This window comes from Bombina bombina, chromosome 1 (genome assembly GCF_027579735.1).
Source record: "Bombina bombina isolate aBomBom1 chromosome 1, aBomBom1.pri, whole genome shotgun sequence".
Taxonomy (NCBI): domain Eukaryota; kingdom Metazoa; phylum Chordata; class Amphibia; order Anura; family Bombinatoridae; genus Bombina; species Bombina bombina.
The window spans coordinates 1,409,094,745-1,409,110,682 of record NC_069499.1 but is presented as its reverse complement, the minus strand read 5'-3'; the positions used below and the strand labels follow the sequence as shown (position 1 = coordinate 1,409,110,682).

At 39.7% G+C, this 15,938-nt stretch overlaps 1 protein-coding gene across 1 annotated transcript in view; it reads right to left on the bottom strand.

Moving 5' to 3' along the window:
* Positions 1 to 14,362: 14,362 nt before the first annotated feature.
* Positions 14,363 to 15,938, bottom strand: part of HAPLN2 (hyaluronan and proteoglycan link protein 2) — a 46,921-nt gene continuing 45,345 nt past the window's right edge. Inside the window, exon 6 of the mRNA XM_053695790.1 lies at positions 14,363 to 15,180. Within this exon, the coding sequence (XP_053551765.1) occupies positions 14,897 to 15,180 (284 nt within the window). The 3' untranslated portion in view covers positions 14,363 to 14,896. The remainder of the gene's footprint in view (positions 15,181 to 15,938) is intronic.

Here is a 15,938-nt window from a genome sequence, read left to right as displayed (position 1 = left end):
TGCCTGTTGTGGTTGGTCTTCCTCCTCCTCCTCAAAGCCACATTCCTCCTCTGACTCCTCTTCCTCACAATCCTCTACCAGCGTTGCCGCAGGTCCAGCAAGCGATGCTAATAAGGCTGTTTCTGGTGGTGATGGTGACCACAACTCTTCCTCTTCACGCTCATCTACGGCCTGATCCAGCACTCTTCGCAGGGCACGCTCCAGGAAGAAAACAAATGGTATGATGTCGCTGATGGTGCCTTTGGTGCGACTGACTAGGTTTGTCACCTCCTCAAAAGGACGCATGAGCCTACAGGCATTGCGCATGAGCGTCCAGTAACGTGGCAAAAAAATTCCCAGCTCCGCAGAGGCTGTCCTAGCACTCCGGTCATACCAATAGTCGTTAACGGCTTTTTCTTGTTGGATCAGGCGGTTGAACATTTTGAGTGTTGAATTCCAACGTGTCTGGCTGTCACAAATCAAGCGCCTCACTGGCATGTTGTTTCGCCGCTGGATATCTGAAAAGTGCGCCATGGCCGTGTAGGAACGCCTGAAATGCCCACACACTATCCTGGCCTGCTTCAGGATGTCCTGTAAGCCTGGGTACTTATGCACAAAGCGTTGTACGATCAGATTACACACATGTGCCATGCACGGCACATGTGTCAACTTGCCGAATTTCAATGCCACCAGCAAATTTCTTCCGTTGTCACAAACCACTTTGCCGATCTCCAGTTGGTGCAGAGTCAGCCACTGATCCACCTGTGCGTTCAGGGCGGACAGGAGTGCTGGTCCGGTCTGACTCTCTGCTTTCAGGCAAGTCAACCCCAAGACAGCGTGACACTGCCGTATCCGGGATGTGGAATAGTACCTGGGGAGCTGGGCGGGTGCCGTTGATGTGGAGCAAGACGCAGCAGCAGAAGAGGACTCAGCCGAGGAGGTTATGGAAGAGGATGGAGTAGGAGGAGTAGAGGAGGTGGCAGCAGGCCTGCCTGCAAGTCATGGCGGTGTCACCAACTCCTCTGCAGAGCCACGCATTCCATGCTTGGCAGCCGTCACCAGGTTTACCCAATGCGCAGTGTAGGTGATATACCTGCCCTGACCATGCTTTGCAGACCAGGTATCAGTGGTCAGATGGACCCTTGCCCCAATACTGTGTGCCAGACATGCCATTACTTCCTTTTGCACAATCGAGTACAGGTTGGGGATTGCCTTTTGTGCAAAGAAATTTCTGCTGGGTACCTTCCACTGCGGTGTCCCAATAGCTACAAATTTTTGGAACGCCTCAGACTCCACCAGCTTGTTTGGTAAAAGCTGGCGGGCTAAGAGTTCAGACAAGCCAGCTGTCAGATGCCGGGCAAGGGGGTGACTTTATGACATTGGCTTCTTACGCTCAAACATGTCCTTGACAGACACCTGACTGTGGGCAGATGAGCAGGAACTGCTCAAGGCGAGACACGGAGTGGCGGATGGTTGAGAGGGGGCAAGGAGGACAGCAGTGGTTGACGTGGCTGAAGATGCTACACCAGGAGAAGGATGGCGGCTTTGAGTTTGTGTGCTTCTTGTACTCATGTGTTGATCCCATAGGCGTTTGTGATGTGCGATCATGTGCCTTCGCAAAGCAGTTGTACCTAGTTGCGTGTTGGACTTCCCACGACTCAGTTTCTTTTGGCACAGGTTGCAAATGGCATCACTGTTGTCAGAGGCAGACACACACACAAAAAATGCCACACTGCTGAGCTCTGCGATGACGGCATTCTGGTGGTGGCAACAGCATGCGTTGATTGGCGTGCTGTCTGGCTGACCCCGGGTACCGATGCATGCTGTCTGACTGTGCCACTAGCTCCTTGCGACGACCTTCCCCTCCTTCCAACTCGTCTCCTCCTCCTCTCTGTCTCCCCATCTGAACTTTCCCCCTCTTCTTCTTCTCTTCTAGCGGGCACCCACGTGACAACCACGGACGCATCGTCATCATCAACCGCTTCACTTGTATCTGACAAGTCAACAAAGGAAGCAGCAGCGGGTACAACATCATCATCGTCACACCGAACGTCCGTGTTTGTAATGCTGCCTGACTGAGACATATCCCTGTTATCTACATCCTCTGGCAATAAGGGTTGCGCATCACTATCACTCATTTCTTCCAACTGATGTGTAAATAACTCCTCTCACAGATCAAGTGAAGCGGCTGTGGTGCTAGTGTTGGTGGTGGCGGCAGGTGGGCGAGTGGTAACTTGAGAGGTGCCCGAAGCTAAGCTGGAGGAGGATGGTGTGTCAAGGTTCCGAGCAGAAGCTGTAGAAGATTGGGTGTCCTGTGCTAGCCAGTTAACTATGCATTATTCTAGGGCCAAAGGGAATCACAGCACCACGAACACGACGGCCCCTGCGGGGTGGTCTGCCTCTGCCTGTCATTTTTTTTTCGATTAGTGGTACTATGCGTGCAAGCTACTGTGACAACAGATATGAGTGGCACTGTGCACTGGCAGAAGTTGGCAGAGTAGACGCTGTAGGCCTGACACACACGCTTGCAGACAACTAACTGCTATTCAATCTATTACAGTCAAAATTGTATTTTTTTTTTTTAAATGTACACTACTGTTACACCAGATATGAGTTTCACTTTTGTGACACTGTGCCCTGGCAGGCACTGAAACACACACGTGTGAAGGAAACTGACTGCTATTATTTAACACAGTCAAAAAAGTGTTTTGTTTTTTTAAAATGTACACTACTGTTACACCAGATATGAGTTGCACTGGGGTGACACTGTGCCCTGGCAGGCAGGCACTGAAACGCACACGTGTGAAGGAAACTGACTGCTATTATTTAACACAGTCAAAAAAGTGTTGTTTTTTTTAAATCTACACTACTGTTACACCAGATATGAGTTGCACTGGGGTGACACTGTGCCCTGGCAGGCAGGCACTTAAACGCACACGTGTGAAGGAAACTGACTGCTATTATTTAACACAGTCAAAAAAGTGTTGTTTTTTTTAAATCTACACTACTGTTACACCAGATATGAGTTGCACTGGGGTGACACTGTGCCCTGGCAGGCAGGCACCTAAACGCACACGTGTGAAGGAAACTGACTGCTATTATTTAACACAGTCAAAAAAGTGTTGTTTTTTTTAAATGTACACTACTGTTACACCAGATATGAGTTGCACTGGGGTGACCCTGTGCCCTGGCAGGCGGGCACTTAAACGCACATGTGTGAAGGAAACTGACTGCTATTATTTAACACAGTCAAAAAAGTGTTTTGGTTTTTTTAAATGTACAGGGAGTGCAGAATTATTAGGCAAGTTGTATTTTTGAGGATTAATTTTATTATTGAACAACAACCATGTTCTCAATGAACCCAAAAAACTCATTAATATCAAAGCTGAATATTTTTGGAAGTAGTTTTTAGTTTGTTTTTAGTTTTAGCTATTTTAGGGGGATATCTTTGTGTGCAAGGATTCTGTCAGTGTTTTGATCTGTTCACCATCAACATTGCGTGCAGCAGCAACCACAGCCTCCCAGACACTGTTCAGAGAGGTGTACTGTTTTCCCTCCTTGTAAATCTCACATTTGATGATGGACCACAGGTTCTCAATGGGGTTCAGATCAGGTGAACAAGGAGGCCATGTCATTAGATTTTCTTCTTTTATACCCTTTCTTGCCAGCCACGCTGTGGAGTACTTGGACGCGTGTGATGGAGCATTGTCTTGCATGAAAATCATGTTTTTCTTGAAGGATGCAGACTTCTTCCTGTACCACTGCTTGAAGAAGGTGTCTTCCAGAAACTGGCAGTAGGACTGGGAGTTGAGCTTGACTCCATCCTCAACCCGAAAAGACCCCACAAGCTCATCTTTGATGATACCAGCCCAAACCAGTACTCCACCTCCACCTTGCTGGCGTCTGAGTCGGACTGGAACTTTCTGCCCTTTACCAATCCAGCCACGGGCCCATCCATCTGGCCCATCAAGACTCACTCTCATTTCATCAGTCCATAAAACCTTAGAAAAATCAGTCTTGAGATATTTCTTGGCCCAGTCTTGACATTTCAGCTTGTGTGTCTTGTTCAGTGGTGGTCGTCTTTCAGCCTTTCTTACCTTGGCCATGTCTCTGGGTATTGCACACCTTGTGCTTTTGGGCACTCCAGTGATGTTGCAGCTCTGAAATATGGCCAAACTGGTGGCAAGTGGCATCTTGGCAGCTGCACGCTTGACTTTTCTCAGTTCATGGGCAGTTATTTTGCGCCTTGGTTTTTCCACACGCTTCTTGCGACCCTGTTGACTATTTTGAATGAAACGCTTGATTGTTCGATGATCACGCTTCAGAAGCTTTGCGATTTTAAGAGTGCTGCATCCCTCTGCAAGATATCTCACTATTTTTGACTTTTCTGAGCCTGTCAAGTCCTTCTTTTGACCCATTTTGCCGAAGGAAAGGAAGTTGCCTAATAATTATGCACACCTGATATAGGGTGTTGATGTCATTAGACCACACCCCTTCTCATTACAGAGATGCACATCACCTAATATGCTTAATTGGTAGTAGGCTTTCGAGCCTATACAGCTTGGAGTAAGACAACATGCATAAAGAGGATGATGTGGTCAAAATACTCATTTGCCTAATAATTCTGCACTCCCTGTACACTACTGTTACACCAGATATGAGTTGCACTGGGGTGACACTGTGCCCTGGCAGGCAGGCACTGAAACGCACACGTGTGAAGGAAACTGACTGCTATTATTTAACACAGTCAAAAAAGTGTTTTGTTTTTTTAAATCTACACTACTGTTACACCAGATATGAGTGGTGGCACTGGGCAAGTGGGCACAGTATACGCTGTGAGCCTGACACACACGCTGGCAGGTAGGCAACTGCAATTAGATTACACAGGGAAAAAATAAAAAGCAGCCCTAAAAAGGGCTTTTTGGGGTGCTGTCCTTACAGCAGAGATCAGATGAGTCCTTCAGGACTGTAGTGGACACTGAATACACTAGCCTAGCTATAGATTTCCCTACTAAATCAGCAGCAGCTACACTGTCCCTCCTCTCACTAACAATGCAGCTTCCGAATGAATCTAAAATGGATGCTGTCCAGGAGGTAGGAGGGTCTGGGAGGGAGGGTCTGCTGCTGATTGGCTGGAATGTGCCTGCTGACTGTGAGGTACAGGGTCAAAGTATAACTCCATGATGACGAATAGGGGGAGGATCGAACATCGCATATGTTCACCCGCCGTGGCGAACGCGAACATGCTATGTTCGCTGGGAACTATTCGCCGGCGAACAATTCGCGACATCACTAACCACATGTATTAACCATTATATTCTCACATATTATAATTAAAATATTCAAACTAAGACCATCTCTTTCTACAATTTTAGTTCTCTTTAGTTCTATCTTTTAAGGTGCAACCACACTAATTTCATCTCCCCAGCCTCAGAGAAACCCATTACAATTTAAGTATTATTTATTGTTATTGCTATAAGCACTTCTACACTCACTTGTTTATTTATTAATCTGAATTGATGAAAAACACCCATCAAGATGCGCTGAACAGGACAGTTGTGTATGTTTCGTCTTCACTGGCTTTCTACCAAGGGCCCCTTTACTGTTCGATTACAACTATCAGAATACTTGGTTATTATCAAACATACCATTTATGCCTGATGGTTATTTCTGTATGACAGACAGTGTTCCAGAATATTTACTTCAAAAGCAAGTAACATTTGTAATGACTATGAAATTATCTTTCAACTAAAAAGGAAAATAATTCACGGAAAATAATTGCACATTATAATGTCCCTTTTACAGTAACAGTTTTACTCTGCTTCTTTTCTCCAGTGATTCACCCACCTTACCCCCTTTGGCCTGCAGAAATTATTTTTATTATTTTTTTCTTTCCTTTCAGTATTTCTCAAACCCCTTAGATACAAGCTATGCTCGTCATGCTCATTGCAGCTTTTAAGTGCATGGCAAGCCCTTTGGGTCATGCAGGGGGATCTGTGATCATATGCTGCTTTTGACGACCCCTGCACTACAGGCTGGGGATCTTTGGTGGCCTAGTGGGTGGCAATTCCAGGCTTCATGTACACACATGGTAAAGTCACAAATGGGCTGAACCAGGATGCCCCATACCTGCAAGTCGAGCTGGATGGGGGAGGTCTTCAAAACCGTTGATTTTAGCTACCTTACAAGCAACAAACCTCCAAGACCACTCATTTGAAAGAGAATCGTATGGTGGTCTTGGAGCAGTAGTAGAAAGCAGATCTTTTAAAAAATAATGTAAACAAACACATGGGGATTTGCCTGGGGATGTTACATTAAATTCTGGCATGTCTACAGTCCCTCTCTTAAAAAAAAAAATGAATGTTGTCTGTATAGTCAGGAGATCACTGTGGTGACAGTGAATACCTTGCAAGAAAAAAAAGTGCTTTTATTTCTGTACTGCACAGTGGGGCCTCTCTTATTTATATTGTAACCCCCTAAAAAGCAGTATGGGTCCCTATTTCACATGTAGCTACCCTTGGTGACAATTTAGTAAGGTGATCACAGTAACAGCACTGGGACATTTTCAATATTTACTAAAATCTTCGCAAATATTATACCTTTTTTACAGTTTTTGCTAATGCTATCTCACATGGCATAAATTATATATTTATTAATGGCATATTGATCTGCTGGGCCTGCTTAAAAAAACAATATAAAGTGTCAGCTTACGAGTGGTGTGCAATTTTGCGCTTACGCAAGCATGATATTTGCGCTCCCCTCAGTAATATCAATGCACATAAATGTTCGCTGGCATTACAAGTACAGCGCAATGTGAGCCTCGTTTTCATGCTAGCAGACTCAGCAAATCACCTAGCGTAGCAGAAGGGGCAAATCGTGCAGCGCTGGGCAGCAATAAATAAATAAATATATATATATGCTTATATACAGTACATATATATTTATGTGTTTATATGTGTATATACACATATTAACACATGAATATATATGTATATAAGCATATACATGTATATTTATAGAGAAAACACAGTCCCCCATTGACCTCCATGTAAAGGCACTTAAGGTGAAATTTTTTTCTAACACCCCACATCCCCTCACGTTAACCCCTTATAACTGCTTTGAGCTCATATTTATTTATCAAATAATTTTCTTTATTTTGGGGGCAATTGGGGCAACTTTTTATTTTTAACCAGAGGTCTGACCTCTGGTTAATTGCATTTAGCGCAAAGTGAAACCGCGAGCTTGTGGTCACAACATTAACCAGCTACTTGTAATGGCTGGTTATTCGTGCACCCTTAAATGGGCAAATGTGCCCCACTACATTAAAACAACATTGCACTCATAATCTGGCCTATAATTTGTGTGGGTTGCTCACTGAAATTTGACTTACAATAGGGTTTAAATGTAGGTAGCAAAAAAGCTCAAAATTGCCTCAGCACTGGGGTGAAAAAAGGTTTTGCAGCAAAAGGGTTAATACAGCTTCAAGTATAGGCATTTTTATTTGACCTTTCACACCATACTCACTATCATTTTTTTTAAAGGGTCAATGTTTTCAAGCCATAGCTAATAAAAGTTTATTGTATTCAAAGTTGCTGCATAAACACTATTTCAAATAGGATAGGCTCTCTTGCTCTCTCCGACCCACTCTGGGAATTTGAATTCTGCTATTGCTGCCTCAACAGTCAATATCGCAAAATAGAAAAAATGCTGTGAGGTATTTGTCATTATTATGAAAATCAGCTGACTGCTGGACAGACACAGGACCACTTGTATGAAAGAGTGGGATTGTTGCTTTAAAATAAGGGGTCTCAAGTATGTCTTTGTATTTGGAGTGGGAGTCGACATATTGAAAATCTCACTCAACTCATGTTGTTCCATATGCCTATGGTCCTGTAAGGAGGTTACTGTTGCCATTGTAATCAGCCGATAGCCTAAGACACCTGGGCATGTGATCCCTGTGAATTAGGAGACCCTTCTCCCCAAAAGAAGGCTCACTTGCCCCGCTATAATGCTTAATTTCTATGGCAATCACCTCATGCCTAAATGGATGAGGCCTCTCATTTGAGAATGATCCCATCTTTCATGTGTGGGGGGCTGTGGTTGTTTGTTACTGTCTTTAGAAGACAGGGGTTCCTTTGGAGCCACTGCCCCTCGTACAATAATATTAGTATTCATCCTTATACCCCTCTGGAGAGAAAGGGTGCTGTAAAGGAGCACCCTCCTCCCATCAATAGACACTTCATGGGTGCTTTATTGGGCCAGGAGATCACCATTACTGTGGTAATCACCTGAAAATTAGAGGGGTGTAAACCTTCATTTAAAGGATGTGAAAATAATTGTTTTAAAAGTGTTTAAAAATGTAATTTTGTTTAAACATTATGCATTATTTTGCAGGTTAAGAATAAAAACATCCCTTGAAATATTATTTGTCTTACTGCCTAGGCTGTCTTCAATCAGGAAGAGACATTATCAATATAAACAACTCTCAAACATATCAACCAATCCCTGTGCAGCTTATAACAGGCTCAGGGTCTGCAGGGTTCAACTTTCAGATATAAATTACAGGAAAAGTAGGCAGAATAAATAGTGCGTACACCTCAAATATTTAAATTATGCAAAATTAAACATTTTATTGTGGATAAAATTGTGAGCTTAAAGAGACACTGAACCCAATTTTTTTCTTTTGTAATTCAGAAAGAGCATGCAATTTTAAGCAACTTTCTAATTTACTCCTATTATCAATTTTTCTTCGTTCTCTTGCTATCATTATTTGAAAAAGAAGGCATCTAAGCTTTTATTTGGTTTCAGTACTCTGGACAGCACTTTTTTATTGGTGGATGAATTTATCCACCAATCAGCAAGGACAACCCAGGTTGTTCACCAAAAATGGGCCTGCATCTAAACTTACATTCTTGCATTTCAAATAAAGATACCAAGAAAATGAAGAAAATTTGATAATAGGAGTAAATTAGAAAGTTGCTTAAAATTTCATGCTCAATCTGAATCACGAAAGAACATTTTTGGGTACAGTGTCCCTTTAATTTCCCTTTAAGCAGTACTTTCAGTGCTTCTTTGGGTTCCTGCTGTTTTGGGGACTAATAGGAGTTAATAATAGTATGAAACAATTTAATTTGTACAATTTTGAAGAAAAAAAAATGTTTCCAACCAACAGTATAGATCACCCGTTCATATCCATCTTAGATGTAGAAAATATATTGTTTTCAGCACTTCTTAAAATAATTGAATACCTTTCACATCAATAATCAAAACAATAAAATTAATTATCTATGGATTAAAGTGGTTGCTTCAATGTGACAAGAATGGAATAACTTCAATGCACTGGATGACAAGGAAAAATCTCTAGTAACGGGCATGATAAGATGTCAACCTTCTCACATAGCAGGATATATTGTAAGTTCTCACAGGAACAACCTTTCAAATCCTGTATGTATATAAGTTAATCAGTTTTTTTTAATGTAATAATATATTTATTGTACTCTTGTATAGTGCTGTGGAATATGCTGCTTATTTATAAATAAATTAATAATAATGATAATAATAATAATAATAATATGGTTACAAGATATAATAGCTACAAGAGTGACACCAAGTGGCCAATAGTAAATATAACACCATCAGACATAAATTTAAAAACAAAACAGTTTTGCAACTAATATGTCACAGAAAAAAACTTGATGCAGCATTGCAACTTGAAATTTGTAAAATTCAAAAAGAGTTGTATGTGTCCATAATTTGTCTCTTCATTATAATCAAGGGAGCTGCATCTATTTCTTAACCATTTACCTTGGGACACAGAAGAAATTCCACTGTGAAGGATATCAACATCACAAAAATGTCTTTACAATGTCACACAACAAATTATATTAAACTAATTTAAAGAAAAAAACTCTCCCGGTAAAAAAAAAATCCAATCTAACAAAATAAAACTTGAAATCAACCTTGTTGATTTTGAGATAATGAGACACAAGGTTTTATGAATTCTGCATGCTGGGCCTAAGTGTAGGCGTAAACTCCTGGCCACACCTCTAGAACCCCCATAGGCCAGCTCATCATTTGTTCTATTCTACCTTACCAGCAGGCCCGGACTGGCCATAGGGCATACAGGGCAAATGCCTGGTGGACCGGGCTCTTATGCAGGCCTTGTTGCTATATAGAGGCCCCACCCTCTCTTAATATAGGTTACTATAGGAAAGCTGTTACAATCTGCCTATTTTGTAAAGCAGAAAGTACATTTTCTGTCTGGCAATTCAGCAGAGATGCTCCAGATTGAGAGTTCTAGTCTATTGTGGCTACCTAGCTAACAGGAGTCTAACTGATGTGGGCTGCTCCGCCTTTAAATGCCCTGGCATATTTTTGTTCCCAGTCCGGTCCTGCTTACCAGTTAGAACAGTCATTCAGATATTTTACAATTACAAACATTTACATAAACCATTTAGCAAGTGTATTTCTATAGTGTTGTAATTATTGCTCCTCTGATTTGCATTTGATGTGCAAGATATCATGTATTTGGCACTTAACCCCTTAACAACCACAACACCTGGATGTTTGCCTGCTGATAATAGCACAGATCTCGCCACTAACAACAAGACCGCGCTATTATAGACTCGCTCTTTTTCTAAAATAGAATGTGGTGAAACTGTGCTATTGAAAAAACATGTCCCATAGAAAGACACTGTATGTTGCTGGTCAATAAGGGATTAAAGGGTCTATTAAACACAATAGAACTCCATAATCAACAAGTGCATAATATAAGAGAATGCAATAGTATTAACTTTTAAATGAGCATCAGATTTTTTCTGAAAAACATAAAAATTTGCATCAGTTTGCCGGCCCCCTGTATCATGTGACAGACATCAGCCAATCACAGTCACATATACATACAAACTGTGAACTCTTGCACATACTCAGTCATTTGAAAATTTGCTAACAGAAGTCATTTTCTAAAACTGCCTGCTCTATCTAAATAAATATAGTGTAATTTTCACTTTAGTGAATGGCAGGAACTTCCTATAACAAAGCAGTGGTAAAATACAGGTAAAATGATACTGAACTAATTCTGAACATCAGGCCCATCAGGAACCTCACAAACACATATAAATCTAGCCCATTGGGGCGAGTTAGAGCTTTCAAATGTTTCATTCTTCTTTTTTGTTTGAAAGTATCACTAATCTTAAAGGGACTTGGTGCTCAAAATATTTAATTCATACAAAACAGCAACAAATACCGGTAAACAATTTAAAAATATTTTGGATTAATAACATGAAGTAAACTTTTTTTAACTAATTTAACCCCTTAATGACCACAATGTACCCTGTATGTCACTGGTCGTTAAGGGGTTTTTCAGGACATAATAGCACAAGTCTAGCAAGAACACGCTATTAATGCCCTCTCTCCAGCAGGCTTTGTGGAATAGAACAGTCTCAATGCTGGTGGCAAGACCGCGCTATAAAACAATCAAGTCCCAAAAAAAGGCCAGCGACATACAGGGTACGTCGCTGGTCCTTAAGGGGTTAAACTAAAACTTGTAGGAAATGAATGTTTATGCACAACTGAGCTCAAGAAGGACACGCCTTTACAAGCCAGACAAGAAAAAGTGTGTTTATTCAGTACAGTAACATTCATTAAAAAATTATTACAATACATTTTTAAACTTCATTTTTATATGACTAGATTACAAGTGGCGAGTTAACGTTAGTGCGCGCAATATAAGAATATTGCGGGCATGCTAATATGACCTTGTATTAAAAGTTGAAAGTAAACGCATGTTGATTTAGCGTGACTGAAGTCCGTCCGTATAGGGTTAGGAATAAAATAAAAGCTGCACCAAACACAAAATAAATACATTAAAATGTACTGTCACACTCATATATAAACACTATCTGATAAAAAATTATTCATATACATATTCTTTTTTATACGAGTTTAAAGGTATATGGTATATTGCCATGTATTTGACTGCAAAGGGCTATAAATTATATATTTGTCTAAATAATAATTAAACAATAATAATTTAATAATGTGTTTTACTGTGTATAAACTGCAAAAATGTCCCATTCCAATGCACTTCACATACAGGAACATTTTATTTTTATTTTAAATTCACATTTCTTTATATATCTTTATATTCTGTACCTAATACCTGTATATCTATTCCTCACACAGCAAAGAGGTAAGTAGCGCAGCGATGGGCAGCACTTAATAAATATATATGTATCTGCTTATATACATATATATTTATGTGTTTATATGTGTATATACACATATTAACACATAAATATATGTAAAGAATCATATTCATAAATATTTAAATTGTGGTCTATGAGGTCACACAGTTCCCATAGACCACAATGTAAAGGCACTTTTCAGTACCGTGTTTTTTCTTACGCCACACTCCCACCACTTTAAATCCCCAAAACTGCCTAGTACAGTTATTTTTTAAAAAAAGCTACATGTTTTTTTCAAATAAAAACTATAATGCCCTCCTTTTTGAGGGCATTTGGGGCACTTTTAGAAAATCAATCAGAGATTGTATCTCTGGTTAGTTTTCGTAGTGCTAATTGCTACAGCGAGGTAGGGGTAGCAATAACCAACCACTTGTAATGGCTGATTAATTATTGCCCTCCCGCAAACGGGCAAATTTGCACATTTGTGGGAGCGTAATAATTTAGTGCTCCACTTGTAATCTAGCCCTTAGGGTTTCGTGCTTTAGGTCTAACGAGGGGACGGATTAGCGCATATGAAGAATTAGTTATCTTAAGGCGTTTTATTGAAATTTTAAATATAAATATTACAAAATATTAATAATTATTAAGTATTATAGATGTACTAAAAACATAAATAATCCATAGAATATATATATATATATATTACTGTATCTATAATAATTATTACTGATATATATAGAAATATGTATTTAAAATAAAAATAACATTGTCCTGTATGTGCAGTACTTTGGAATGTGAAATATTAATAACTCCTGTTGGGTTAGATAAGTGTTCAGTTCTTCTCTTCTACGCTCTCCATTGAAGCCTACGGGAGAAAAAGTGAGCAAGGCGGCAAAATCCGAGGTCTTGAAGTTAGCGTGCATCGGGTTTCGCTTGTGCCCAAAACTATTACTTTCAACTTGTAATAAGAGTGCTAACCCGCGCACACAAAAAGATTACTTCTAGCTGTGTTTTTACGTGAGTGGAAGCGCTAAATAGCACCACTTGTAATCTAACCCAGTATAAGAATGAGTACATTGTTCCCTTTACACAATGTGATAGCTAAATACTAGTGTTACAATCTAGTACAATTATTTGGACGATTCATTAAAGCCTTGAATATTTCATTTGACATGTGCTCAACTGCGTAAGATAAGCAATCCTATGTATTTTATTATACAAGCTTGCAACTTCTCATTGGAGACTGGAACTTCCTCTCTTATCTCTCCAGCTCTTACGCTCTTCTGTAGCCTATACATTAAACCTCATTCATCTCTCTATCCTTTGTGAATCTGTTGCTTCTTCATCCTTTCCTTTCTGATCTTTCCTCATGAACATTGCAGATTTGGAAGCATATGCAACCACTGATTGGTGCGTTAACCCATGCATGTGACTAACATGAAAGGGGGGCACTGTGTCTATTCACCAATCAGCAGCTAACAAAGCACAGAGCTAGGCAGCATGTGCTATATCTCCTGACTCCAAAGGCTAAGTAGATCTTTTTTTAAATTAAATCTGTATTCAAACGTTTACTAGAGTATGCTGGAGCAATACTGTATACTTCAGTAGCGTATTTAGCCTAAGCTAACAAGGCAGGATTAGGATCAATAGTTCTTCCTATTTCTATGCTTTTTAAATATTTTGTTTATTTCTTTTTGTCTACTGGAAGTGCACACCTTCTCCATATCTACATGGCCTATGGTTGTGAGAAATATATGAGGCAAATATGAGTTACAGTTGTTTGGGGTTTGGGAGACAGCAGATTTCTCAGTGCCTAGAGCAGCACAAAAGGTAAATACATCTCTTTTACGTTGGGCTAGAATATCCCTCTTTACGTTTAGCTGAATTTAGCAATGTTTAGTGACAGGTTTGCAAGTAGACATCAGAATTGCCCATTTGTTAATACTATTTACATAATCGAGAAAGAATTAAAGGGATATTAATCCCAACATTTTTCCTTCATGATTCATATAGAGCATGTTATTTTAAACAACTTTCTAATTTACTTCTAATATCAACTTTTCTTTGTTCTCTTGGTAACTTTTGTTGAAAATCAGGGATAGATGTTTAGGAGCCGGCACATTTCTGGAGCCCTATATGGCTCAGTCTTGCAGGAATGTTATTCATTTGCAAGAGCACTAGATGGCAGCACTATTTCCTGCTATGTAGTGCGCCAGATGCCTACCTAGGTATCTCTTCAACACACAATATCATGGGAGCAAAGCAAATTTGATAATAGAAGTAAATTGGAAACTTTTTTAAAATTGAATGCTCTGTCTGAATCATAAAATCAGAGTTTTGGGTTTCTATGTACAATTATGTACAATGAGGAAATGATATTTTAATACAATTGGGAAGCACAATTTATTAATAACCATGCAATAGCTAGGACTAATTGTTATTGCCATACCGTTACACACAATACTTTGAGAGATTTGTTCTAGAGAATAAATATTATTGACTTGTCCTCCTCCTACCCTAAGCCTTGGTCATAGGTTCAGTCCTCTGCTAAGTTGAAACTCAGGTGGGACCATCAAAACAGTTGGTATTAAAGTGCATGTTGGAACATCCCAACAATAAGGTTTGTTAAAGGCCCTTGAGTAACAGTGTTACTCATCAAACATTAAAATAGATAGAAAAGCAGCATTTCCATTTAGGAGAAAGATCATATTTATAGCATAATGACCATTCACCTAAGTATCTACATAGCAGTACACTCCATAAAGCCGTTGCTCCTGATTGCGGAATCCAAAACTCCTCACCCCAGGGTCTGGAAGTCCTCCACATGGTTCCCTTGGATCTGTGATGGGGAAACGAACACTGCCATCCAACAACCATCCACCGTCACAGTGGTCCAGGCCAAAAAACTTCCAAGCGGCATAGAGATGTCCAACCTTTGCAATATTGGCTTTATGATCTTGACAGGCATTAATAGCTTCTCTATAGGTCATTGGACCATGCACATAAATAACGTATCCTGCAAATACAGGTGGTTAAATTATTACGCAACCACTGCAACACATGATTATTTAGTCAACATTGAATTCAATTAGGTAAGTTATTATGTTTTATACTGACTAACTAGGGCAACTATTTTCATATTCAATAGACTTGGTACTGATATAACCAATCCATGCCACTTGATACTTTTAGATCTTGTTATTTATGAATGAAATTCATGTTTGTTATTCAGTATGTCCAAAGTTACATGGGGAAAAGAAAGGTTGAGGATGAAGAAACAGCATGGAGGTGGTGTGGGTACATGTGTTTAATTATTTTTTTAACCACTTTCACACAATTCTTTGGGAGAGAGGGAAAATAATTCTCTTTAGGAACAGAACAATAGTTTCTTCCCTTTAAAGCAGCTTTATAAAGCTTTAGAATAATACTGAAGAGTTGTTAAGTAATGCTGTCTAACTGTCTAGTAATGACTGTCTAACACTGATGTAGAATTGTGTAAGAATTTCTGTTGCTCAATAAATTCAATGGGAATTAATATTATACAACAGTAGATTGTGCACGTTACTAATAAAATGCCATTTCTGCTGTTGTCCTCTAGGAAATACGTTAAAAATTAAAACAATTTGGGCCACTACTAAATATAAAATATATCCAAATAGTGTATACTGAAAATATATACTATATGAAAATTCAATGCACAGTTTTATCATAGTAAAAGGATACTAAACCCAATTTTTTTTCTTTCGTCATTTAGAGAGAGCAGGCAATTTTAAG